This window comes from Oryza glaberrima, chromosome 8, assembly GCF_000147395.1.
Source record: "Oryza glaberrima chromosome 8, OglaRS2, whole genome shotgun sequence".
Lineage (NCBI taxonomy): Eukaryota > Viridiplantae > Streptophyta > Magnoliopsida > Poales > Poaceae > Oryza > Oryza glaberrima.
The window spans coordinates 21,309,088-21,335,098 of NC_068333.1; the positions used below are offsets into that span (position 1 = coordinate 21,309,088).

Here is a 26,011-nt window from a genome sequence, read left to right on the forward strand (position 1 = left end):
TCCCCTTTCCCCTCCCTTGCGTAATGCGTGACGACGACGAGCCACCAACTCCTTCACGCTCTTCTATCTTGATGGAGTGTCGAGCGGTACTTGGACGCGCGGATTGAGGTAGTGGTGGTGGTAGTTTCCACGGTTGGTACACGTCGTCCAATCCAACCGACCTGCAACCTAATCTTGCTGCAAGTCTCCGGCACCTTTGACGAACTTTCTGCATTTCAAAAAAAAAAGAAGTTTGTTAGGCATAACTCAAGTAATGCAAAGTGCTAAATAAATTTTACCTCTAAAACATTGCAGAGTGTGTTCTCCGTGTCCTCACCACCCCTCGGAGCTTGGAGGGCATACCCCATTTCATTCACACTCCTGAGGAGCTCTCTCGACTGAAAGCGTGAGAAGATATATGTTAGGGTCTAGGGTGCAAATGGAAATAACTTTGACAAATGCAAGAAAACTTACGACTCTGTCTCTAAGTGGGGCGTGCTCCATTTGATATCCAACTCTAGTCCGGACATCATAGGGATTTCGCCCCTCATCGGAGTCGTGGTCATCCTCTATGTCGACTTCCATCCAAGTAGGGCGGAGGAACAGTCTATATGTCCTATGCAGTCAACGAAGGTACTCTGAGAAAAGATGATTTTGGTGTATAGTCTCGATGTACCTGTCGTTCCTTTCGGCTGTCCTCCATTCATCAATGTATCTATTATGCTCTAGCCTCCAGTCTTTCACCTTCTTTGTTCTCACCCTGTCATACCTAGACAAGTAGAAGGTGATGAAACAATAGTGAGCATCGACAAGGGTTAAATGGTACAAAATTGAACACTGACAGTGAAAGCAAACAAAGATAAGAAATATTTACTTCTGTAATTCAACTCCAGTTGAGATGTCCTCAACCGGCCAGTCTTGTTTCTTCCCGAACTGTCGCATGACATGGTGCGGAAGGTGGTACTCAACTGCCCAGAAACAAATCAATGGGCACTAGTACATGAAATAGTCAGAGTCTCGATTGCACATCGAGTTCAGGGTCAGGCTTGAAGCCTCATTTGTGTGGTATGGTAACCACTCAATCTGCAAAAGTTGAAGAGATGTCGTTGGTTAGTATCTTAATTAAAGAAGTAAATGTCTAACTAGAAGTGATATTGGAAGTACTTACATGTTGAGGCTGTAAGCAGTCCATCTCATTGACATAATGCTTGTATGCCACATCCCGGTGAGCATGTGCAGTGGCAGTACTCTCAAAAAGGTAGGCCGCTGTCTTCTCCATGTCTGGCTCATTGTAGGGCCAAGGAGTGAAGCTTTGCCTCCACTTAGGCCTTCCAACCGGTAGTCTTAACCACATCCACAGCTGAATCAATAGCACACAACCACTCATGTTGGATGATGGTGCCTGACGACAACAGGCCTCACAGAGCTGTCTATATGTCCACGCCAACACTGCTGAGCCCCAACTGAAACGGCCCAGATCACCAAGGTTGGCGACCAAAGGAATCCATATCGCCGAAGCAATGTCACCCCCAGCATCAGGAAACAGAACCCCTCCCAACAAGTGCAAGATGTATGCACGGGCATAACACTCAACACGCCATGGCTCAGCGTCGTCGTCAAGATGTGAGAAGTTCTGACTCAGCCAAGACAGGGGTATTCCATTCTGCTTCTTCTTCCCCCCTTGCCCCTGCTCAATGTTCAGTGGAATGCCAAACAGCTGCTCTACTTGTGCACGCCATCCAGGAGTCTCTGTCCTGCCCGTCACGGCATGCCCCCGTAATGGGAGGGCCAAGATCATAGCCACATCCTGTAGAGTGATGGTCATCTCACCACTGGGGAGGTGGAAGCTATGTGTCTCAGGCCTCCATCTGTCCACAAGTGCTGTCAACGTAGGAGCGTTGAACACTGGCATTCCTCTGCTCACGACCAAGGCCACCCCGAGCAACCCGGCCGCCCTTAGGTACGGGATGTACCTATCGTCGAACACTAGGGGGGCATGAGCTCTGACTCGGAGCGGTTGAAGTACCTGCATTAGCAATTGTAAATCAATTAGTTAATATAATGTCAAATACACGCTACCGATACTTATGCACAAGTGAATCAATGCCGATTCATACCCTCCCCGCCTCGATCGCAGCCCCGCGATGACGGGCCTCGTAGTACGCCTCCAAGGCTGGGTAAGTCGGCGGTTGTCCCTCCTCGGCCATCCCATATGAAAAAGTAATAAATTCACCGTTAGTTACCAATGTGACATATATTAAAAGAAAATGAATGCGAGAACATGAGTAGGAAAACAAACTATTTACCTCCCTAACACTTATATTTTTTTTGGACTTCTTCTTTTGTGGATGCTTAGGACACTTAGTTTTCTTGTGACCCTCCTGGTGACACAACGAGCATCTATTTTGCACCGGCGCAGCATCAAGTTGAACGCATGAAGGTGGTTTCCTTCCATAACCACTCAGACCCGAGTCCATTTCGTTCTTGAATCGTTTCGATCTCCTCTTCCCTCTTGTTTTAATCTTCAAATTTGGGTCAGCAACAAATTCTTCACCATTGTACGGTGGCCACTGTGTGGGGTCGAGGTATGGCTCAAAGCGACTTGCCCATGTGTTCACAACGGCTCTTGAAGAGAACTGATACGGCATTCGGTTGGGAGATTCCTCATCAATTGCATGAATAAGATAAACGTGGATAAGATGTGAGCAAGGCATATGGTAGAGCAATGGCCTTTGGTAAGAACATGAGTTCTCCTCACCTTCAACTTTGAAGGCTCTTGCGCCGAATCTAACACCACCACGCGTTGACAACCCTATCAGGATGAGTATTGATGTGGTAGACCATACTGGGATTCCTCTGCTTAATGGCTTGCAGCAAAGTGGGCAAACGGACATACGCTTCACCCCATTCACCGTAAATGAGCTTCATAGCCTCCTCTCGTGCCCTCCAAGCCTTGCCATACTTCACCCTATACTGGAAAACCTCAAATATATACAAAGCTAACGCAGAAGTAGAGAGTGTAGGTTGCAGTTTTATGGCATTGCATAACCTATTTGCTATGAACTTTGATGTCAGCTGCCGGTGGCTCCCTGAACCTTCGGCAGTAGCACAACTATGTTCTTTACCTACCCGTGATATCCTCCACGTGCCACTAGACCTCTTAGTTGCATGGACCTTCCATTTGCACCGTAGGTTTTCACATTTAACAGTGTACCTCCTATTTGCGGCAGAATTGATAACATGGTATGGACGATGGTGCATGATGGCGTACTCCTGGAGCCATATCTTCAATGCGACCATGGATGGGAACTCTAAACCCTTTCTGAGACCATCCACCTAGAATGGTTCTGGCAACTGATCTAGGTTGATGCCGCCATCTAGTAGTGCACCATGGGCATGTGTTAGGTCCCTAAACTCAGGAATGTCCGGCTTCCTCCCAAACACCTTCTCAAACGCACGACATTCCTCTAATGCTAACTTGTCATTATTAGTAAGTGGAGGGAATGGACGGTCATCATCAGAGTCTTCAGCAAATTCAACATCATATTGCTCAACACTTGCCTCCTCATCAACATCATCTCTATTGACTTCTACTGAGACAGAATCGTGACCACCACTCAATTCGACATCAAAGTAATCATCTGGATTCACATATTGGCCTGCTACTTCTGTCGGGTATTTAGGGCTGACTCCGTACAACGACCAATGAACACTCGCCGACAAATGTACACTTAGATCAAGCCCCTCTTGTATTAACTCCCTTTTCATCTCCCTCGCTGCATCCACATCATCAGTACCGCAATGTCTCTTTGATGGTCCTGCCTCCCATAAATCATTTCCAAGCAAAGGTCTCTTCTTCTCTCCTTCCCCCTCCAAGTCTTCTCGTACCAACTCAGTCTTACTTGCACCCCCTCCACGACGAGAATAATATGTCACAAAATTCTTCTCAACGTAATGATAAGAAGGAGATTTGTTTAGATCCAAATTTTCTACGGTACGAACTAACTTTGATGCAAACACCTCTATAGATCTAAACTGAGACTCTTTTACCAAATCAAAGTAAACTTCCCATTCCAACTGACCTATCACATTTAATATATACTTATGCCCTTGACCAACATCGTATCTCCCATAAGAACGAATCTCCACATTATCCTCGGTCCATCCAAGAACTTCTTTCACTTGTGACCTTAGTTCATCTAGAGTTGGGTGGGTGGGAAACAAAATGGTCTCCAAGGACATATCCTGAAACTCAACATGTGCACCAACATAAGGTTCCACCACTCTACCACCGTAGTAAACACGAACAAGTCTATCCATCTACACCAAAAATCAAATGTAACTTTGCAACAAAAATTAAATCTTCATTCCTAAACGTAGTCCAAACCGACATATTATAACCAATGCATAACTTAAATTGTCCCAAAGCTACTACTCCAAAAAAATATTTAATCCACCTACAACTATCAACAAGTTTACTAGTGCATTACACATCGAAATATTACAAATACTCCGTCATACAACCCAACCTAGTTCTAGTTAACTATAATCAATTTATATAATGCAAACAAAATTTTCTCACCTTCATACAATTGATGGTTAAAAGTTTAACCTATAGACTATAGCATCAAGTCCATCAAATTAAAATTACTTTCATGCCTCAACCATAATTTTTCATCCATCCATCCAACCAAACCATCCAAAAATTAACATTACCACATATATGGTTAAAAAAATCGTGACACCAATGAGTACATTGCAAACATGTAGCACTACAACAAGCCAATCCTAAGAACAAATGCTAAAAATCACAAATTTGGGTAAAAAAGGGGTTCTAGGGTTACCCACCGATCTACAAATTCAACCAATAAAAACGAAAAAAAAGAGGGGTGAATGAAGGAGTCTACCTTTCTCTTCGATTTCTACGAAAAATCCCGTGAAAAACGAGTTCAAATGGAGTGGATTTGAGGTGGGGAGGTGATGGGGAGAGAGAGGGGGAGAGCTGCTGCTGCTCAGCTCGGGCTGGTGCTTGGGCGAAAGTGGGAGTGGGGAGGAGATAGGTGGTGGGGCCCACGGGGTTTAAGGGGTCGGCCAACAGAGGAGGGGCGCGCCAGCCATGCTGGCGCCGTGGTATGAGGGGCGGTGCCAGTGTGGCTGGCGCCCCCATTCTGCCCAGTCAGCACCTCCACGATAGCCCTAGTGCCACGGTGGCACAGGCATGGCGCCAGTGTGGCTGGCGCCGCCATGTTGGGGTACGGCGCTAGCAACTCTGGCGTCCCAAAAAGGACCATTTCCGGTTTAAGTTTTCCCAGGGGTATATTTGTAAAATAAGTTTCTAAAAAGAACCAAAATGTAAAAAATTTCAGGTGTGTAGGACGTCAAATAGGTTAGAAAACTTTGAAAAGGGTTACTTTGACCGTGTTCTTCAAAAATCCTATTTTACCTCCTTGTAGAACATCTTTGATCCTGCGCTCCAGAAAGCAAGCAAGCAATGATCTGAACAACTGATCAAAGTAGTCAAAAAATGTCCTAAGATCAGACTTTTTCAGCACAGTAGCAACAACAGTAGCCAGTACGACCTGGTTGATTTGGCCCACAGTATTTACTAGCTGGGATTATCACTTCGTTTAAAGGTAGCAAGTTTAATAGTATAGCTAACTAATAGCTCTAATTTATCTATAGCCAATTAAATAGCTAATTCATAAACAGTTATCTATAAGAATATACTACACCTTTAATATGGTCTCACCTCCCACACACATAATGTATTGGAGTCCGTGCTGTAGCTGGCTGCAAATATGTAGCACGCTTTCTTTCTCTCTCCTCTTCTCATCTCCATGTACCTGAGCGAACAGCTAACTTATAACTTATAGTCTGCTATTATACTCGCTCTAATTTGATAGGAGTAGTAGTAGTATTTCATTGGTAAGCTCCGGCGTTGGGCTGCACCTCTCTCGTTTTGCTGTCGGTCATGGAAGCATCGGCGCGGAGCCCCAGTGAGCGACGTCGGCGACGCGAAGCCGCACGTTCTCGTCGACTCGACGTCGTGCCGTACCCGGCCGGCGCAGGGGCACATGCTCCCGCCCCTCGCCTCGCGCCGCTGCTGGCGTCGCGCTCGCCTTCCTCGGTCGCGCCACGGTCACGCTGCCTTTCCCGTCGTCCGCGTCGCGGCTCCTCCCGGCCGCGTGCGTCGGCTTTTTACCTCCGTTTCCATCAGCACGTTTTTCAAATTACTCAACATACGGTGTGTTTCATACGAAAACTCTCTATAAAAGTTACTTTAAAATATAAAATATATCTATTTTTATCAAGTTTGTAATAATTAAAACTTAATTAATCATTTGCGAATGATTTTCTCGTATTACATGCGCCAACTTAATCTTTATCTCAGTGAGTTTTAAACACCACCTTATTTTTATGTTATATGTTAAGTTTATTTCTTAAATTAATAATTTATGTCTATAATCAAATCGATAATCCGTCGCAATAATCTACTCGATAATCTAAATCAAACGAAAAGAATCCCCTTAAATTGCCACTAAACTCCCACTCTTATGTTTTCACGCACACGCTTTTCGAACTACTAAACGTGTGTGTTTCGAAAAAAATTCTATAGGAAAGTTTCTTTGAAATATCATACTACTTCCGTCCCAAAATATAAGTAGTTTTAGAGTCGTGCAAGGGTATTGAATGGAGAAGTGTTGTGATTGGTTAAAAAGAGAAAGTACGTGGAGAATTTAAATGTTGGAGGGTTGTAATTGATTGAAAACAAAATGTAGGTGGAGATAAATTGCTAGAAGTTGTTATATTTTAGGACGGGGTAGCATTAATCTATTTTTTAAATTTTTTTATCTAATACTCCCTTCGTTCCTAATTAATCATCATATAATATTTTGAGGTTATTCCCAAATGATCACCTTTTTAATATGCATTCCCTAAATCTTTCTGTTATCTGCGTATGAAAGTAAATGGACATTGATACATATATATATATATATATCCATGTGCACAACTATATACAATCAACATGTAACATTTTGGTTTATTATTGGTTACAAAATAGTCGGGATTACATGTATAGAGTTTGTTACCGAAGTAAATATAGTACGAGAGAACTATTAACTTTTATTAATCTTGGCGTACTCTTTTAATACGATGACCAATTAAAAAAAATACTTAATTAATCATGCGTTAATCTACTGCTCGTGTAAAAAGAAAGATACCAACTGCTACAATCCATCACAACCTAGCTTTTCCCAGAATTAGAAGCTCCCCAAACAACCTAGCTAGCTTTGGTCCAGATTTTAAGAAACTGTAATTATAGAATCCAGAAAATAAACTAGAAGTTAGAAGCTGTAAAACCCAACTTTTCCAGATTCTCAAAAACTGGCTATTGCTTCTCAGAATGTCAGCTCCCTACACATATCCTACTAAATATGAAACGGAAGGACAGGGTACCTATCTCGACGTCAAAGTCATTCGTATACAAGACATAAAAAAAAAAGGTCAGTCGTACAATAGAAGCACTTTCTTTTATCCTACATGGATACAGCGATGACAAAAATTAAATCTTAAACTTTAATTTTAATTTTTTAAGACCTTTTATTGTAGTTTCTTTTTCAAGATTAACGTCTAAATCATTAATAACACATATTTAAAATTTCTAACTATAAATTACTACCGGAGGACCGTTCGTCGGCAGCAGCCAGAGTTTCTGACGTTGCATCGATTGTCTTTGTCTAAGCCAATTCACTCCAGTTCTAGTGTTGAACTGTTGATAATTGGGTTGCACCTCTCGTTTTGCTGTCGGCCATGGACGCGCACGCACCGCCCCGGAGCCCTGCGTCCGACGGCGGCCATGGCGACGGCGACGGCGACACGAAGAAGCCGCACGTCCTCGTCGTGCCGTACCCGGCGCAGGGCCACATGCTCCCGCTCCTCGACCTCGTCGCGCTGCTGGCCGCGCGCGGCCTCGCGCTCGCCGTCGCCGTGACGCCCGGGAACGTCCCGCTCCTCGCGCCGCTGCTGGCGTCGTGCCCGCCGTCGTCGGTCGCCACGGTCACCCTGCCTTTCCCGGCGGCGTCGGCGTCGGGGCTCCTCCCTGCCGGGTGCGGCGAGAACACCAAGGACCTGCCGGGACACCTCTTCCGGCCGTTTATGGCCTCTCTCGCGGCGCTCCGCGCGCCGCTGCTCGCCTGGTGCAAGGCGCAGCGCCGCCGCCGCCGCCGCGTCACGGCCGTCGTCTCCGACATGTTCACGGGGTGGACGCAGCCGCTCGCCGCGGAGCTCGGCGTGCCGCACGTAACGTTCTCGGCCTCCGGCGCGCACTACCTCGCCGTGTCGCACTCCCTCTGGCGCCGCCTGCCGAGAAGGCGCTGCCCCGACGAGGCCGTCAGCTTCCAGGACGTGCCCGGCTCGCCCACGTTCCGTTGGAGCCACCTGTCGTGGCTGTACCGGACGTACGTCGCCGGCGACGAGGTCTCCGAGGCGATCCGGCAGTTCTTCCTGTGGAATCTGGAGAGCTCATGCTTCGTCGCCAACTCCTTCACGGCGATCGAGGCCGCGTACGTGGATCGCCCGCTCCCGGACCTGATGGAGAAGAAGGTGTTTGCGGTGGGCCCCCTGTCGGACGCCGTGGGCCGGTGCACCGACCGCGGCGGGAAGCCGGCGGTGGCGCCGGCGAGGGTGGCGGCGTGGCTGGACGCGTTCGATGACGGCTCCGTCCTGTACGTCTGCTTCGGGACGCAGCAGGCGCTGTCGCCGGCGCAGGCGGCGAGCCTGGCCGGCGCGCTGGGGCGGAGCGCGGCGCCGTTCGTCTGGGCGGCGAGGGGCGGCACGCCGGTGCCGGGCGGGTTCGAGGCGGCGACGGCGGCGCGCGGCATGGTCATCCGCGGGTGGGCGCCGCAGGTGGAGATCCTGCGCCACCGCGCCGTGGGGTGGTTCCTGACGCACTGCGGCTGGAACTCGGTGCTCGAGGCGGTCGCCGCCGGCGTGGCGATGCTCGCGTGGCCGATGAGCGCCGACCAGTTCACCAACGCGTGGCTGCTCGCGGAGGCCGGCGTGGCCGTGGCCGTGGCGGAGGGCGCCGACGCCGTGCCCGACGCCGGACAGATGGCCGACGCCATAGCCTCGGCGATCGGGAACGGCGGGGCGTCGGTGAGACAGCGCGCGGCGGAGCTCGGCAGGAGCACGGCGGCGGCGGTGGCGGAGGGTGGGAGTTCTTCCGTAGACTTGGAAGAGTTGGTGAGCATCCTAAGCTCGCCAAAGCTGACTAATTAATGTATTTTTATTCAAACTGCTACTCTCTCTGTTTCTCAGGTTAGAAGACGTGATCAAAGTAAAACTATTCTAAGTTTGATTAATTTTATAAAAAAAATAGTAATATTTTAAACCCAAAACAAATATATTATGAAAATTTATTTAATTATAGATTTAATGAAACTATGCTGTTGTTATAAATATTAATATTTTTTCTACAGAATTAGTTAAATTTAGAGTAGTATGAACAAAGTCGAAACATCTTATAACCTAAAACGGAGGGAGTATATATTTTATTCCTAATAAACTGTGATTAGATGCGAATATAATGGTTATTTTCGGAAGCTGGGAATAGTATAATGGTTATTTGGGGCTAAGCCGGCTAACCTTTGTCCTAGCAAACTTATTACCATCACTGTATTTTATAGGGCAATGCTATTGACCAAACAAAATATCTTCTTAGTATTTCTAAATTTCATATAAACCAAATAAAATTTTACTATTGCTACTCTATTGAAACCTATAAAAAAAATTAGTAATCCTGAAAGTTTCTGTCATAAAGGGTATAGGCCACAAATACTATCATAGAAAGCTTACCTGACTTGATAAATAGGAGGTGAACCAAATCGGCTACTTGTAAGTAGAGCAGAACTTGGGAATGGCTAACACTTGTAATACAAGATAATGGGTGGATAGAATATTCGTAAGCTTCCTATACATAAAACAAGTCGTATGTGGCTAAATTACTAATAACTACATGTAACTGTGTATCTCAATCTATATAAGATGGACGTGGGTCTCAAGATTGGGGCAGATGCAATCACATGAACATGACATATACAAAACCCTATAGCAATACAATTCACTAAACAAGAGTAGAGTACGGTATTAATATAATTATCTCTCATCGAGTTTGTATAAATCTCTTTCTCTTGTATTACCATTGAGCTCTTAGTTCAACGCATAGCGTTCTAACAAACGACACTACTATTAATAACTTTACCGAATACTTTACAACAAACACATATAAGAGCAAGTTCATAGTATAGCCGTCTATCAACTCTAATACATCTATAGTCAATTTAATAACCAATATATACAATAGTTACCTACTACACTATAGATACATGGTCCCACCTGTCATACACACATTGCGTCTTGCAATCCGTGCTGCAGCTGGCTACAAATATGTAGCCCGCTGTACTTCTTTCTCATCTTTTTATCTCCTAGAAATGTGTTTATAGCTGGCTTATAGTTTGTTATTGTACCTGCTCTAATGCTACCAACAACAATAATACATTTAACTTTGATAGCCTTGAAAGTGGCAAAAAAAAAAAAATGAACATACTCTTTTAGAGCAAGTAGTATGGTTCTCATTCTCAACAACCATCTTCCCACATGTACACAGTGACATGTTATTCAAGATGCACCTGGTGTCTTCTTGCAACTGTTGGAGTACAGAATCAATAGTGCAGAACTTCTTTTTTTTTTTTAAGTTTTAGAATTCTGACCTACACGTTTATTTTATCTTTTAGTGGGATACCTGTATGATTCATATATATATATATATATATATATATATATATATATATATATATATATATATATATATATATATATATATATATATATATATATATATATATATGTTCATCCCTATTTCTCTATATGCACTGTGCTTGTAATAAGTTTTCTAAGTTAAGCAACTTTTCTGTAAGTCATGGGTAGAGAAACCATTTTTGGTTGGTCGACCCAAATCCACAATAGTCCCGGTTCCATTAAAAACCGGAACTTATAAGAGGAAGATCCTTAGTTCCGGTTGGAAACTCCAACCGGAACTAAAAATTATTTTTAGTCCCGGTTGATTCCATGTCAGGCTGTGTTAGGGCCCTAGGATCTTTAGTTCCGGTTAGTAACACCATCCGGGACTAAAAACCTATTTTTAGTTATGGTTGATGTTACTAACCGGGAATAAAAATCAAAACACACTATATAGTCCCTAGTACCGATCCTCTTGTCCCATCCACACAACAAACTCCTCCCTCTATCTCTTTTTTCCTCTCTAACTTCTTATCTCTTTCCTTATCTCTAACTCCTAGCCTTCTCTTTCCTTTTTTTCCCTTCCATTCAAAGCGAGAAGAGGGCGGGCCAGCCGGGCAATGGCTGGCGCGGCCGGCGCGGCGGCGCGGGGGGCCGCGCGGCGGCGGGCGGCGTCGGCCGGCCGCCGCGGAGGGGAGGATGGGAGGCGGCAGTGGCCGGCCGATTGTTCTTTTTTTTTTTACAATTTATGATTTATCCTGTGATGTATTTGATTTGTGTGTGATGTGAATCTTGATGTATTTTTTAGAACTTGTGATGTAATTTTTTTAAGAGTTTGTGATGTATTTAGAGATGATCTATTTGAGGATTTGGAGATGTTCTGTGATATGTGATGATTTGGATTTGGGATTTCTTGGTATGATTAGGGGATGGTGTGAAATCAATATTTAATGTTAAAAACAATGAAAAAGAGAAAAAAAAGAAAAAATATCTTTAGTCCCGGTTATTTGAACCGGGACTAAAGATAGCGATCTTTAGTCCCTGATTCGTAGTCCCGGGACTAAAAAGCACTTCTCTACCAGTGAGTGTTATTGATGACGGGGGCTGATACAGCCTTGTGTCTAGCTTCATAAATTTCTATTAATATTTTATAACAATATCATATAATTTATAAAAACATTTAAACTTCTACTATTAGAATACCTAATTATATAACCCTACACGCGAGGATTTCCTAGTTGCTCCAATAACTGATGCCTATCATGGTTCATGGAGCAAGATGACAGGAGTTTGAGACATTTAGCTAATTTATTTATTATGCCGATGGGTTTCCTTGGAAGAGTTGAGACATTTTATTATGCCGATGGACTCAAGGGTTGGCTGATGACTCTATATTGTTTTCTTCACCAGTAAGGGTTTGTTTGGATTAGTGTCCTACTATTATTTTTTAAGTTTTGTCACTACTACCAATTATTTGGTAGAACAAATTTGTATTCATCTTATTTGGTTTGCTACTAAAATATTGCTAAATTGTGACACTATAGTGAAGAAAGTTCTAGATTACTACCAAATTTGGTATAGGCATTACCAAAAAGTTGACATCAATCCAAACAAATGATAGGTACTATTTAGGCTACTAAAATATTGTTTTGGTAGCAATCCAAAACTACCCTAATTCTCTGCTAAAAGGCTTGAACATGGACACGTAAGTATACTTGTGTCTGCCTGCCAATTTAGGTCTATTCAGATTGGTGCCAAAATTAACCTTACCAAAATTTGGGAATATCAAAATTTTAACAAACTGACAATATTGCCAAAATTTCGGTAGGATTGGCTTAATAATGTTACCAAAATTCTATACATATTGCCAATATTTGGTAACAAAATAAATATAGCTACATAATTGTCAATTTTAACAAATAATGGTATAGTTGAAAATATCATCAATCTGAACAGCCCCTTAATTTGCAAGTGGAGCACACGGTGAAAGTGGTGACTGGAAGACTTCTTCTACAGTACTACAACAGTACTGCAGAGTAGGGATGTCAATTGTGCCCGTTTACCCGTTTACCCGTGGATAAAAACCTATTAGGGTTGAGTTTGTTCTCCATTTTATACCCATGGGTATCTTGTTAGGTCAAAAGCTATGCCCGATGGGTAAATGGGCATGGGTATGTGTAATCACTACCCATGCTCGCTTTGTCCGTTTACCCGCGAAATCTAATTTACATGTAGGCTAGGATCAAAATCCACTAGAATACATAAGCCACGTTCTTTGTTTTCTACGGTTTCCCTTTTATTTCCCTTATTATTTCTCTACCCCTACTCTATCGTCACTAGAGGAGAGACACCACACCGAGGCAGAGAATATTTGATGTTTTAAGTTTGATTTGAACTTAGAAGCTTGTAGACTTTTTGTTCCACTGCTTTTGTTGTGGCGGGTAAACGGGCACGCCCGCGGGCACAAAGCGCCCGTGGGCAATGGGCATGGGCAACCATCCTTACCCGTCATGTAGTAATGGGTATACCCACGGGTATAAATAATCTCACGGGCACGGGTATGGATAGGCACTACCCGTGCCCGTCGCACCCGATTGCCATCCCTACTACAGAGATGTACTGTTCATATGAGGGAGCAGTGAACTAATGCCATAAACAGTGTTGCTTACTGTAGCTACTGGAACCAAAAAAAAAAAAGTACTGTTGCATATTGTCTGTACCAAATTTACCTTAGCGTGCGATCCGATTCTGTCGGTCTACAGTACCCCTAATGTGCAGTACATTTCATCCTCTCCCTTTAGTATCTCTTATGCAGAGGATCTCAATTTAGCTTGATGGGGTTTTTTTCCACGGTTAGTACACGAAATTCTGGTGGGCATTCTATAATTTTCTCTAGTGGAAGAATATGGATTGATTCTTCAGGCTATTCCACTGTGGCCTTGTTTAGTTCTAAACTTTTTCTTTAAACTTTTAACTTTTTTATCACATTAAAATTTTTCTACACACATAAACTTCTAACTTTTCCGTCACATTATTTTAATTTAAACCAAACTTTTAATTCTGACGTGAACTAAACATACCCTATAGCAGCTAGGATTCATGTGCTCGAATAGCTCTGAAATCATGACGGCTAAATACTCTCTCTCTCTGTTCCTATAATATAGCAAGTTAAAACTAGACGGAAAATTTTATAGTATAATAAATCTGAACACACTTTTATTTAGATTTGTTATACTATAAAATATCTTATCTAGTTTTAAATTGCTATATTATGTTACGGGAGTACAAACAAGGATCTTTCGAGGAGTGATTGGAGTGAAGACCGATGCACCACTTACAGTATAAAAGGATGCGACAATGATGACTTGTAGTACGTTGATAGTGTTGTCGGCGTGTGGTAAATAATCTGGGTGTGAAGATTTTGAAGTATACGGACTCACATTGTGAAGTATTAAACGTAAACTAATAACAAAACAAATTACAGATTCCGTCTGTAAACCGCGAGATAAATTTATTAAACCTAATTAATCCGTCATTAGTAAATATTTACTGTAGCATCACATTGTCAAATTGTGGCGTAATTAGGCTCAAAAGATTCGTCTCGTAATTTATATGCAAACTGTACAATTGGTATTTTTTCCCCTCACATTTAATGTCCCATGTATGTGTCCAAACTCTAAACATTTGATGTGATCTTTTTTTGACAAAACATTTTAGGATCTCAACGAGACCTTTGTCCTACTATACCAATAGAAACTTTATGTTGTCCAATGCTATTCGTTAAAAAAAAAAGGTCATGTATGGTATGCGTCACTCGAATTTACCTCTGTGCATAGTCTTGCCAACTAGGTATCCCCTCCATCCCTAATAGTAGTTTTTTCTTTTTTTAAACCGTTGAACCAACGGTACTTCATACATCTACTCGTATTTACTTGCTATAAAAATAACCACTTTACCTTTATACATAAAAGAAATATGAAAATCCGTAGACCAAATTATTAGGGTTAATTACAAACTAGCATGGTGGCCCGCGCAGATTACGCGGCTAGCATCATTATATTCTCTCTCATATAATAGCATATATGTTTTCTCATTATATTATTCAAATATATTAAAATCACAACATAATTTTAAATTTTGCAATAACTTTACAAAACTATTAATGTGTAATATTTATATTGTATTTTATATACGTATTAGTTATTAATTATTTTTAATATGAAATTTTAGTTATTTGTAAATTATATATATTCCTATATGTACTCTAGACTCATCTTTTAACACTTCTTTTTTTTTAATTTCGAATTTTCTGTAAATTGTATTTCTATATAGACTCTATGCTCTTCTTCCAATATTATTTATTTTTATTTCTTAATTATTATTATTTTTAATTGTATTTCTATGTGGACTCTAAACTCATCTTTCAATATTTTTTAATTTTTAATTTCGAATTTCAGTTACTTCTAAATTGTATTCCTATATGGACTTTAAACTCTTCTTTCCATGTTTTTCTTAATTTCAAATTTTAGTTATTTATAAATTGTATTTTATACAGACTCTAAACTCTACTTTTAATTTTTATTATGTTTATTCCAAATTTTAGTTAGTTAGAAGCCCGACGACCGCGCCAAGCACTTCCGCTGCCGCACGTCGCCTGCAACCCGATGTAACTTAATGTTGTTGGATTTTTCATTTCATGATTTTGTGGATTTGTGATTCATTTTCTTGCTCAGATGGATCGGATTGGGAGAGAGGTAATACATGGGTATTAGGTTTCTTGTGGGGATCAAATTCATGAGGTCGAGATTGGTATTTTCGTGTTGTTTTTGATTATCTGGTTGATTGATTGATTTGAGGATCTAGCTCGGGGATTCTTTCTGAAGACAGACTCGGACTCGGGGAAGGACAGATCACATGGACGAGTGAAAAATCATACATACGAATGAAAATTATGTGACGATAGGAAAAATACTAATCTTTTAATTAGTTAAGATATGTACTCTATACTCTACTTCTGATATTTCATATTTTTAATTCCGAATTTCCGTTATTTCCTAATTGTATTTCTATATGGACTCTATACTCTACTTCTAATATTCCTTATTTTTAATTCCGAATTTCAGTTATTTTCTAATTGTATTTCTATATGGACTCTAGTCCCCTCTTCTAATATTCCTTATTTTTTAACTCCGAATTTCAACTATTTCTAAATTGTATTTCTATATGGACTCTAGTTTCCTATTCTAATATTCCTTATTTTTTAATTCCGAATTTCAGCTATTTCCTAATTGTATTTCTATATGGACTCTAGTCTCCTCTTCTAATATTCCTTATTTTTAAATTTCGAATTTCAGCTATTTCTAAATTGTATTTCTATATGGACTCTAGTCTCCTATTCTAATATTCCTTATTTTTAATTCCGAATTTCAGTTATTTCTAAATTGTATTTTTATATGGACTCTGCCTTTTCTTTTTCTCCGATTAATGTGAGAATTTCTAGGCCATGAGAGCGAACGTGGAGGCTCATTTTTCTATTCCTTTAATAATATAATAGATGTGCATATTTAGATAAATACCATTACAATTTGTCTATTTATAGTTGTGCCACTCAAATTTAATAAAATTGGAACCATACCATCACCGTTCATTTTTCATCCTCTCCCTCATCTGCTCGTGGGACCCACCTGTTAGATTCATCTTCTTCCTCCACCCTCTCCTCTTTCTCTTTTTTTTTTCCAATCTCTCTCCCCCACGTCTGTGATGTTCGCCGTTGCGCCAGGGAACGGGTCACCGGCACGGAGGTTGTTGTCAGCGTCCGTCACCCTGTGCTGCTGTGTCACACCCCAAAGTTCTTTCCCAAGCCTAAATTGAAGTTATAAATGGTCTCAAGAATATACTTGTGTAAATCAAGAGAAAACCTTAATAAAGTAATACAAATAATAACCGAATCTGGCATGTGGAATTTTTCTTGAGTTCTACATGTCGAAATTCACTAACAGGATTTTTAGTGGAATTTTCAGAGCCCTAGAAATAATTTTAACCAATTAAAATTGAGCATGCAATATTTTAATTCCAGGGAAAATCCTTTTCTTCCTTTTTCTTTTTCCCCTTTTTCTTTTCGAGTGGGCCGCCGGCCCATTCTCTCCTTTTTCTCCCCCTCCTCCCCGCTGGGCCAGCCGCAGGCCGAGGCCCAGCCAGGCCGCCCCGCCCCCCCTCCTCTCCTAGGGTCGCCGACAGGTGGGGCCCACCTGTCGGGTCCTCCCCCAACCTCCCGCCGCCCGCGCCGGTCACCACCCCCCGAAACCGCCGCCGCGGTGTCCCACCTCCCCCGCTTTCCCCGCGCCCACGCCGCGTCGCCCGCGCCCACGCCACGTCGCCGCCCCCTCTCCCCGCGTCTCCCGGCCGCGCCCGCGCCCGAGATGGCCGGGATTCGATTTTCGAATCCCGCCTCTCTCTCTCTCCTCTCCCACTCCCCCACGTTCGCCGGCGATTCCCGCCTCTCTCGGCCGACCCCCTCTCTCCCTATTTAAGCTCCGCCGTCACCCCCTCTCCCTTTTTCCCCATTTCGCCGAACACTCCCGAGCTCTCCATCGCTCCCGCACCGTGCATCCACCCGCCGCCGCCTTTCCCGCCATTCCGGCCGCCGCTAGCCGCCGCTAGGCTTGCCGCCGCACCGCGCCGTCGCCGCCGTCGGGTTCGCGTGGCCGAGATCCACCCCGTCCACCCCTCCTTCGTCGAGGTTCGCCGCCGGAGCGCCGTTCCTACCGTGCGACGGTGAGAGCCGCCATGTCCGCTGCCTTCAGCCATGGTTTCCCATCGCCGTGGTTCGTCTCTCTCCCTCTAACCTCTCTCTTTTCCTCCCTTAGGGCATTCCGGACCTCGTCCGCCCGTCGCCGCCGATTGCCCGTGGTCGCCGTCGCCGTTCGCCGTCGTCTTCCTCCGCGCCGGCCACTCTCGGTGAGGCATCCCTCTCCCCTCTATTCCCCTCCCTCTCCTTCCTAGCCGCCGCTTAGCGCCGCCGCCCTCGCGTCGCCTTCGCGCCGCCGCCTCCGCCGCCGGTTGCCGTCGCCGGCAACGCGTGCGCGCGCGCGCGCCGTCGCCATCGCCGTGGCCGGTCGACCGGCCTTGAGCTGAGCCGAGCCGGGTCGCCGCCGCCCGTCCGATCAGCCCCGGGGGCGATCTGGGCCGTCGGTCCCGTGGACCGGCGGTGGACCACCCGCGTAGTCCCGGTACATGGTGGACCGCCCCCCCTTGAGCCGCTGCCGAGTGGGCCCGCTAGCCGGCGCCCCTTTTCCCTCTCCCCCGAGCCGCTGACCGGTGGGCCCCGCATGTCGGCGCCGCGCCCCCTCCTTGATGACGTCAGCCCTGGGATTTATTGCGCAATAGATAATTTAAGGACTTTTTGTTATAGTAATAAACACAGTGAATCTTCTAAAATTCATAACTAATTCATCCGAGCTCCGTTTAAGCCCATTCAAGTCTCAGTAAATCAAGAAAAATGTGTAGAATCCATTAAAAATAGTTTTGTTCCCTGTTTCAGTAGTCTTATAGCCTGTTTGCAATGTTTGCCTTGTATGTCGCTAGATGCCGGTTCTTCCGATGCTCCGGTGTACTTCGAAATAGTCGCCGAGGTTCCTCCAGCAGCAGAGCAAGGCAAGTCATGCTTGCCACTTGAACATGTTGATCCTATATTGCAAATGCTCTATTGTTTTTCTTCAAATACTGCATCGTTTTATAATGTTACTAGGGGATGTTTACCTATTGTCATAGCCATGCTATTGTGGTACCATGTCCCTTTGTCAGCTAGGGTTACAACATGACTAGAGATTGGACTAGGGATTGCTTAGCCATGCTTAGTTCAACTAGTACACAATGGGGAAAATCCTATTAATGTTTAGACTGTTGGTTCTAATGGTATTGTTGGATTAGTGCCACCGCTTTGGTGTTGGTTAATTAAAATAAATCACATGGTGGGCTGTGGGTGCATGGTTTTGCTAGTCGCATCCATGGCAGTTAAGGACCGGTTCGCGGGATGCCCTGGAAGAACTTATCGTACTTACCACAAGCCAGCGTGGGCAACGGCTGGGCTTGTAGTGTAGCTTTCCTCTAGTCGACGCATCCAGGCAAGGGTGGGCATGATGGAGCGGGGCGGGCCCTGCGACGGCCTCTGTCGCTTCCGGATTCACCTAGGCACGAGAGGGGACTGCCCGTTGCCCGTTGGGGACGGGGATGAAACCTGAGGTGTGGTGTCGGCGCACGGAGACGTGTCGTGGGGCTGTGTCTTGTGGGTACAGTTGTACACCTCTGATCAGAGTAAAACTATTCGAATAGCCGTGCCCGCGGTTATGGGCGGTCAACCAGATTCATCGTGATTAGTCTTACCCTAGTTTAGTCTAATGAAATTGGATAGTATAGGTGGATGGTTGGGCCTGTTGCAACGTGAGATAGCATTGGACAGCGGATGATCAATATTAATTAATTATGGCAACTGTTTAATTCTTTCAACTTCTGTTTATAAATGCTCGCTTTATGCAAATGAACCACTCTAGCTCCCCTTTGATAATTCCCTGCATCATACCCCTATTCCGGTATGACTTGCTGAGTACAGTGGGTAGTACTCAGTCTTGCTCTATTTTTCCCAACCCCAGAGTACGAGTATGTGTCAGATGGAGGTTTCTCCGAGGAGTAGGCTTCGTCCGTGCCGTCGAGGATGCCTGTGGAGTGGTGTTCCCGCTGCAGTTCTAGTCAAGGCTTAGCTCCTGTTGTCTTTCGTTTTTCCGCTGCATTTATGTAAGACTTTTATGATGTTTGTAAGACGTGGATCTGAATGTCAACATTGTCGTTTGTGTACCCCGGCCGGTCCTGGACGGGGATTTTAATGCACATTCTGCTTGGAATTCTATTCGGGAATTTCTGGGCGTGACAAGTTGGTATCAGAGCCGATCTTGACCGTAGGACGAGCCAAATGGAAAAACCTAAGAGCCCTCTGAATCCTTTTCATTGCATATGTTCTTTACAATTGGATTTGTTCCGGGAAAATTGGGATCTGTTCTTGTGGTTCAAGGGAAAAATTTTGGTCGCTCGTTTAAGTGAGATTTGTCAAAACAAGTCAGTCTAGGGTTTTAGTAAAATTATTTGGGGTTTATTCGTCAGTCAGTTGGGATTTGACGGGTGAAATGCATTAGGTCCTAGCTCAGGAATATGGGTTGCAAGGTATTTCTACCTTTATTGTTATTATTAGTATGTATCTAATTTCCCCATTATTTTATCGTTATGTAAGTCTGTCTTATTTATTCGCTCTCATGCAAAATGATCTATGCATAAAATTTCGCCCTTATTTGATTCTCTTATTTGAGTCCTTTATTGCTTTATTTAAATTTGGATTTGAGCTTGCATTGATCCTACTCCTTTGTCTTCTCTAGATGGCCGGCCACCCACCCAACCACCGCGGAGAAGGCATGATCGACTTTGTGGCAGAATTAGCACGTATGACGCTGGTAGTGGGCTACCCCAACGCGCCAGAGTACACGACTGTTCCACCGCTCAGTGGCGAGCTTCCTCACCGTGTCCGCCTGGAGGTCCATGGTTATGTGGGCACCTGCCTCGCTAACATGGTGGTTGAGGCGTCCGGAGGCACAGCAGATCACGCCTGTCAGGAGGTAGCATACCTGATGATGGCCAGACTACGGGAGCGCCACAACTACATCTTCCACGACACGGCGTACCGATTTCACCCTCGTCGAGCCAGCGGTGATGATGTCAGTACTTTCCGTTCGACAGCCGGCGAGAACGACACCACCTTTGGTCACATGTGTGCTGTGATGAGGGGATTGGATAGGATGCACTCGGACCTGCACAAGGCGTCCAAGGCCTTGAATGATGGGAGGCTCATGAGGATCGTCGCTCTGAAGGACGAGATAGCACGCCTGAAGAGGGAGAATGCTCAGTTAAAGGGTCTTCCCATGCCAGGAGGAGTCCGGATCCGCACTACGCCCCACAAGACGACGACTGCACCCGTGCTCATCCAGCTTGCGACCAGGAACCCACCTCCGCCCGCAGTTCCCGCAGCTCCAGTTCCGCCCGTAGCTCCAGCACTTCCCGCAGCTCCCGTGTCCGCTCTCTCCTTTGCTCCAGCATCAGCCGCCAGGGGTCCAGCCAGTGGCAATGGAGGTTGGTTGTCTGCGACTCCCAGTGGCAGCCGCGACCGCAGCAGTAGTAGCTCCAGTGGCTCAGAGCCGGGCAGCGGCGAGACTTATCTGCCAGGCTCCAGGAGCCGCTCAGAGGGACCTGGTGACGAGCAGGAGGACGCCTTCGACTCCACCGATCACAGGAGCCGTTCGGAGCATTAGGCTCGTTTTCCATTAGTTTATCGATTGTCTAGCTTCTGCTTGTTAGTTTGCGTGTTTAGGTTGCTTGCTTGGGGTCAGTCGACGGTCGATATCATGTGCCTATGATATGGCTGTCTTAATAAGGATTTTTGCTTGTTTTTTTAAGTGTTTTAATTCAGACCAGAACAATTGCAGTTTAAATTCCTATATAATAAAGCTTAGTTCCTGAGCGTCTGTTTTCCTTCTCTTCCCCGTCTGCTCTTCCTCCAGATGGTCTACACCAGGAATGGTAGCCGTACAACAGGCGAGGGCAGCAACGGCGAAGAGCACACTGATGGTGTGCATCCCAACAGCGATTCCGGCAATGGTCCGCCACCACTTCCTGAGAATCCGACGCTAGCCCAAGTGATGGCACATCAGACTCAGATGATGGCAGCCATGATGCAGCAGATGCAGCAGCATCACCAGCAGATGCACCAGAGGATGCTGCAGCACGCCGAACAGCAGCACCAGCAGTTTGGTCCCCCTCCCCCTCAGTCCAAGTTGCCAGAGTTTCTACGTGTCAGGCCACCCATTTTCTCCAGCACCACTAACCCCATGGAGGCGAATGACTGGCTCCATGCCATAGAGAAGAAGCTGAATCTCCTGCAGTGCAATGATCAGGAGAAGGTTGCTTTCGCCACACACCAACTTCAAGGTCCTGCGTCAGCTTGGTGGGACAATCATATGGCCACCCGCCCACCAGGTACTGAAGTCACTTGGGCAGAGTTCTGCCGTAGCTTCAGGAAGGCGCAGGTGCCAGATGGGGTCGTGGCACAAAAGAAGAGGGAATTCCGGGCACTCCATCAGGGCAACAGGACTGTGACAGAGTATCTCCATGAGTTCAATCGCCTCGCGCGATATGCACCAGAGGATGTCCGCACCGACACCGAGAAGCAGGAAAAGTTCATGGCAGGTCTGGATGACGAGCTGACCAACCAACTGATATCTGGGGACTACGCTGACTTTGAGAGGTTGGTTGACAAGGCAATCCGTCAGGAGGATCAACGCAACAAGATGGACAGGAAGAGGAAGGCCGCTCAGTTCAGGGCACATCAAGGAAGTCACCAGAGGCCGCGCTTCACTCCCGGGCAGCAGGGTGGACCTACCACCATGATCGTCCGCCAGTACCGCCCGTTCAACCCTAGCAACTTCCACCAGGGCGCCAGTGGCAGTCAGAACCACCATGGAGGTCAGCCCAACCGCGGTGCAGCTCCACGCCCACCAGTGGCACCGGCACAGCCAGGCCCGTCCGCGCAAGCCAAGAAGGAGACTGGAACAAAACCTGGGTCCTGCTTCAACTGTGGCGAGCTTGGCCATTTCGCTGACAAATGCCCGAAGCCTAGGCGTGCCGGGCCAAGGTTTGTCCAGGCTCATGTCAACCACGTATCTACGGAGGAGGCACAAACAGCACCAGAGGTCGTACTGGGTACGTTCCCTGTTAACTCAATCCCTGCAACAGTACTTTTTGATTCTGGTGCAACGCATTCGTTCATTTCAAAGAAGTTTGTCGGGATGCATGGGTTAGTAAGAGAGGAACTTAGCACACCAATGCGGGTTCATACCCTAGGGAATAGCTCCACTTCGGTTCAATTCAGCCCTTCTATAACAATAGAAATTCAAAGATCACCATTTCTAGCCAACCTCATTCTTCTCGAATCCAAAGACCTAGATGTCATTCTTGGGATGGATTGGCTGACCAAGGTCAAGGGAGTCATCGATTGTGCGAATCGCACAGTCACCTTGACCAACGAGAAGGGGGAAACAGTAGTGTACAAATCACCAGACTCACCAAAGCAAGGGGTCTCTTTGAATCAGATTGAGGTGGAAATCCCAGTGGTCACCGAGGAGAAGAATTCGAGTAAATTGGAAGAGATTCCCATAGTCTGCGAGTACCCAGAAGTGTTTCCCGAAGACCTCACTACCATGCCACCCAAGAGAGAGATTGAATTCCGGATTGACTTGGCACCGGGAACCGCTCCAATTTACAAGAGACCGTACAGAATGGCGGCCAACGAACTAGCAGATGTCAAGAAGCAGGTTGATGAGCAGCTGCAGAAAGGGTACATTCGACCAAGTACTTCACCTTGTGGTGCTCCGGTCATTTTTGTGGAGAAAAAGGATAAGACGAAGAGGATGTGCGTTGATTATCGCGCACTCAACGAGGTCACAATCAAGAACAAATATCCTTTGCCGCGAATCGATGATTTGTTTGATCAACTGAAAGGAGCTAAAGTGTTTTCTAAGATAGACCTGCGATCAGGCTACCACCAGTTGAGAATTCGGGAAGAGGATATTCCAAAGACGGCCTTCACCACTCGGTACGAGCTGTATGAGTGCACGGTTATGTCTTTCGGACTTACCAACGCACCCGCATTCTTCATAAATCTGATGAACAAAGTGTTCATGGAATTTCTGGACAAGTTTGTTGTGGTATTCATCGACGACATACTTATTTATTCAAAGTCCGAAGAAGAACATGAGCAACATCTCCATCTGGTACTCGAGAAGTTGAAGGAGCACCAGCTATACGCCAAGTTCAGCAAGTGTGACTTTTGGTTGACGGAAGTCAAATTCCTGGGTCACATCATTACAGCTCAGGGCGTGGTAGTTGATCCATCGAACGTGGAGTCAGTTACCAAATGGACCCCACCTAAGACCGTGTCGCAGATCCGAAGTTTTCTTGGACTTGCAGGTTATTACCACCGATTCATCGAAAACTTCTCCAGGATCGCCCGACCCATGACTCAGTTGCTTAAGAAAGATGAGAAGTTTAAATGGACAGCTGAGTGCGACAAGAGTTTTGAGGAGCTCAAGAAGAAATTAGTATCCGCACCAGTTTTGATTCTGCCCGACCAGATGAAAGACTTCCAAGTCTATTGCGATGCATCCCGCCACGGACTTGGATGTGTCCTAATGCAAGAGGGAAGAGTGGTTGCGTATGCCTCGCGGCAGTTGCGTCCACACGAAGGGAATTATCCAACTCATGACCTGGAATTGGCAGCAGTGGTTCATGCTTTGAAGATCTGGAGGCACTATTTGATTGGCAACCGTTGCGAAGTATATACGGACCATAAGAGTCTAAAATACATCTTCACCCAACCGGACCTAAATCTCCGACAACGAAGATGGTTGGAATTAATCAAAGACTATGATATGAGCATTCACTACCACCCGGGTAAAGCCAATGTGGTGGCAGACGCATTAAGCAGGAAAAGTTACTGCACTGCCCTATGCATCGAGGGCATGTGTGAGGAATTGCGGCAGGAGTTTGAGCATCTCAACGTGGGAATTGTTGAACACGGGTTCGTAGCCGCTCTAGAAGCACGGCCTACGCTCGTCGATCAAGTTAGAGCCGCTCAAGTAAATGATCTTGAAATAGCAGAGCTGAAAAAGAACATGAGAGTCGGAAAGGCTCGGGATTTCCATGAAGATGAACACGGCACGATCTGGTTGGGAGAAAGATTGTGTGTACCTAACGACAAGGAACTGAAGGATCTGATACTCACCGAGGCTCATCAGACCCAGTATTCCATTCATCCAGGCAGCACCAAAATGTATCAAGACCTCAAAGAAAAGTTTTGGTGGGTCAGCATGAGGAGAGAAATAGCTGAATTCGTCGCACTCTGCGATGTTTGCCAACGAGTGAAGGCAGAGCACCAAAGACCAGCAGGTTTACTCCAACCTCTTCAAATCCCGGAATGGAAATGGGAGGAGATTGGAATGGACTTTATAACAGGACTGCCCTGGACATCATCGGGTCATGATTCAATCTGGGTAGTCGTGGATCGACTCACTAAGGTTGCTCACTTCATACCAGTACATACCACGTATACGGGCAAAAGGTTGGTGGAGCTCTACCTCTCGAGAATCATGTGTCTACATGGAGTACCCAAAATGATTGTATCTGATCGAGGGAGTCAATTCACCTCAAAATTCTGGCAGAAGCTGCAGGAAGAATTGGGGACTCATTTAAATTTCAGCACGGCCTATCACCCGCAAACTGATGGTCAGACCGAGCGAGTCAATCAAATCTTGGAAGATATGTTGAGAGCTTGCGCTCTTGATTTTGATGGAGCTTGGGACAAAAGCTTGCCATATGCGGAATTCTCGTACAACAACAGCTACCAGGCCAGTCTACAGATGGCACCGTTTGAAGCTTTATACGGCCGGAAGTGCCGCACACCTCTCTTCTGGGATCAGACAGGCGAGCGTCAATTGTTCGGGACAGAGGTATTAGCAGAAGCAGAAGAGAAAGTCAGAACCATCAGGGAAAGGTTGAGAATTGCCCAGTCTCGACAGAAGAGCTACGCGGATAACCGCCGAAGGGAGCTCACTTTTGAAGCAGGGGATTACGTGTATCTTCGTGTCACTCTGCTCCGGGGAGTACACCGTTTTCAGACGAAAGGCAAGTTGGCACCACGCTTCGTGGGACCATACAAAATCTTGGAACGAAGGGGGGAAGTTGCTTATCAGCTAGAACTTCCATCCAATATGATCGGCATTCATGACGTGTTCCACGTGTCCCAATTAAAGAAGTGCTTAAGAGTACCCAAGAACAAGCTGATTCAGAGCATATTGACATTCAGGAGGACCTGACATATGTGGAGAACCCGGTTCGTATACTTGATACCAGCGAAAGATGAACCAGAAACAACGTCACCAGGTTTTGCCGAGTTCAGTGGAGTCACCATTCAGAGGAGGAAGCAACCTGGGAAAGGGAAAATGAGTTGAAAGCCGCCCATCCGCACCTCTTCGCCAGCTCCTCCGAATCTCGGGGCCGAGATTCCGTTTAAGGGGGGTAGGTTTGTCACACCCCAAAGTTCTTTCCCAAGCCTAAATTGAAGTTATAAATGGTCTCAAGAATA

The 26,011-nt window shown here is 45.6% G+C and overlaps 1 protein-coding gene across 1 annotated transcript; it reads left to right on the plus strand.

Moving 5' to 3' along the window:
• The first annotated feature begins 7,671 nt into the window (after window positions 1-7,671).
• On the plus strand, window positions 7,672-10,626 carry LOC127782745 (UDP-glycosyltransferase 89B2-like). Its single transcript, XM_052310013.1, has one exon. It carries the CDS (start codon window positions 7,792-7,794, stop codon window positions 9,256-9,258), a length of 1,467 nt encoding a protein of 488 aa, XP_052165973.1. The 5' UTR covers window positions 7,672-7,791; the 3' UTR covers window positions 9,259-10,626.
• Window positions 10,627-26,011: the final 15,385 nt, after the last annotated feature.

Coding starts and splice junctions, on each gene's coding strand:
- LOC127782745 (XM_052310013.1), top strand. CDS start 7,792: ATGGACGCGCACGCACCGCCCCGGAGCCCTGCGTCCGACGGCGGCCAT.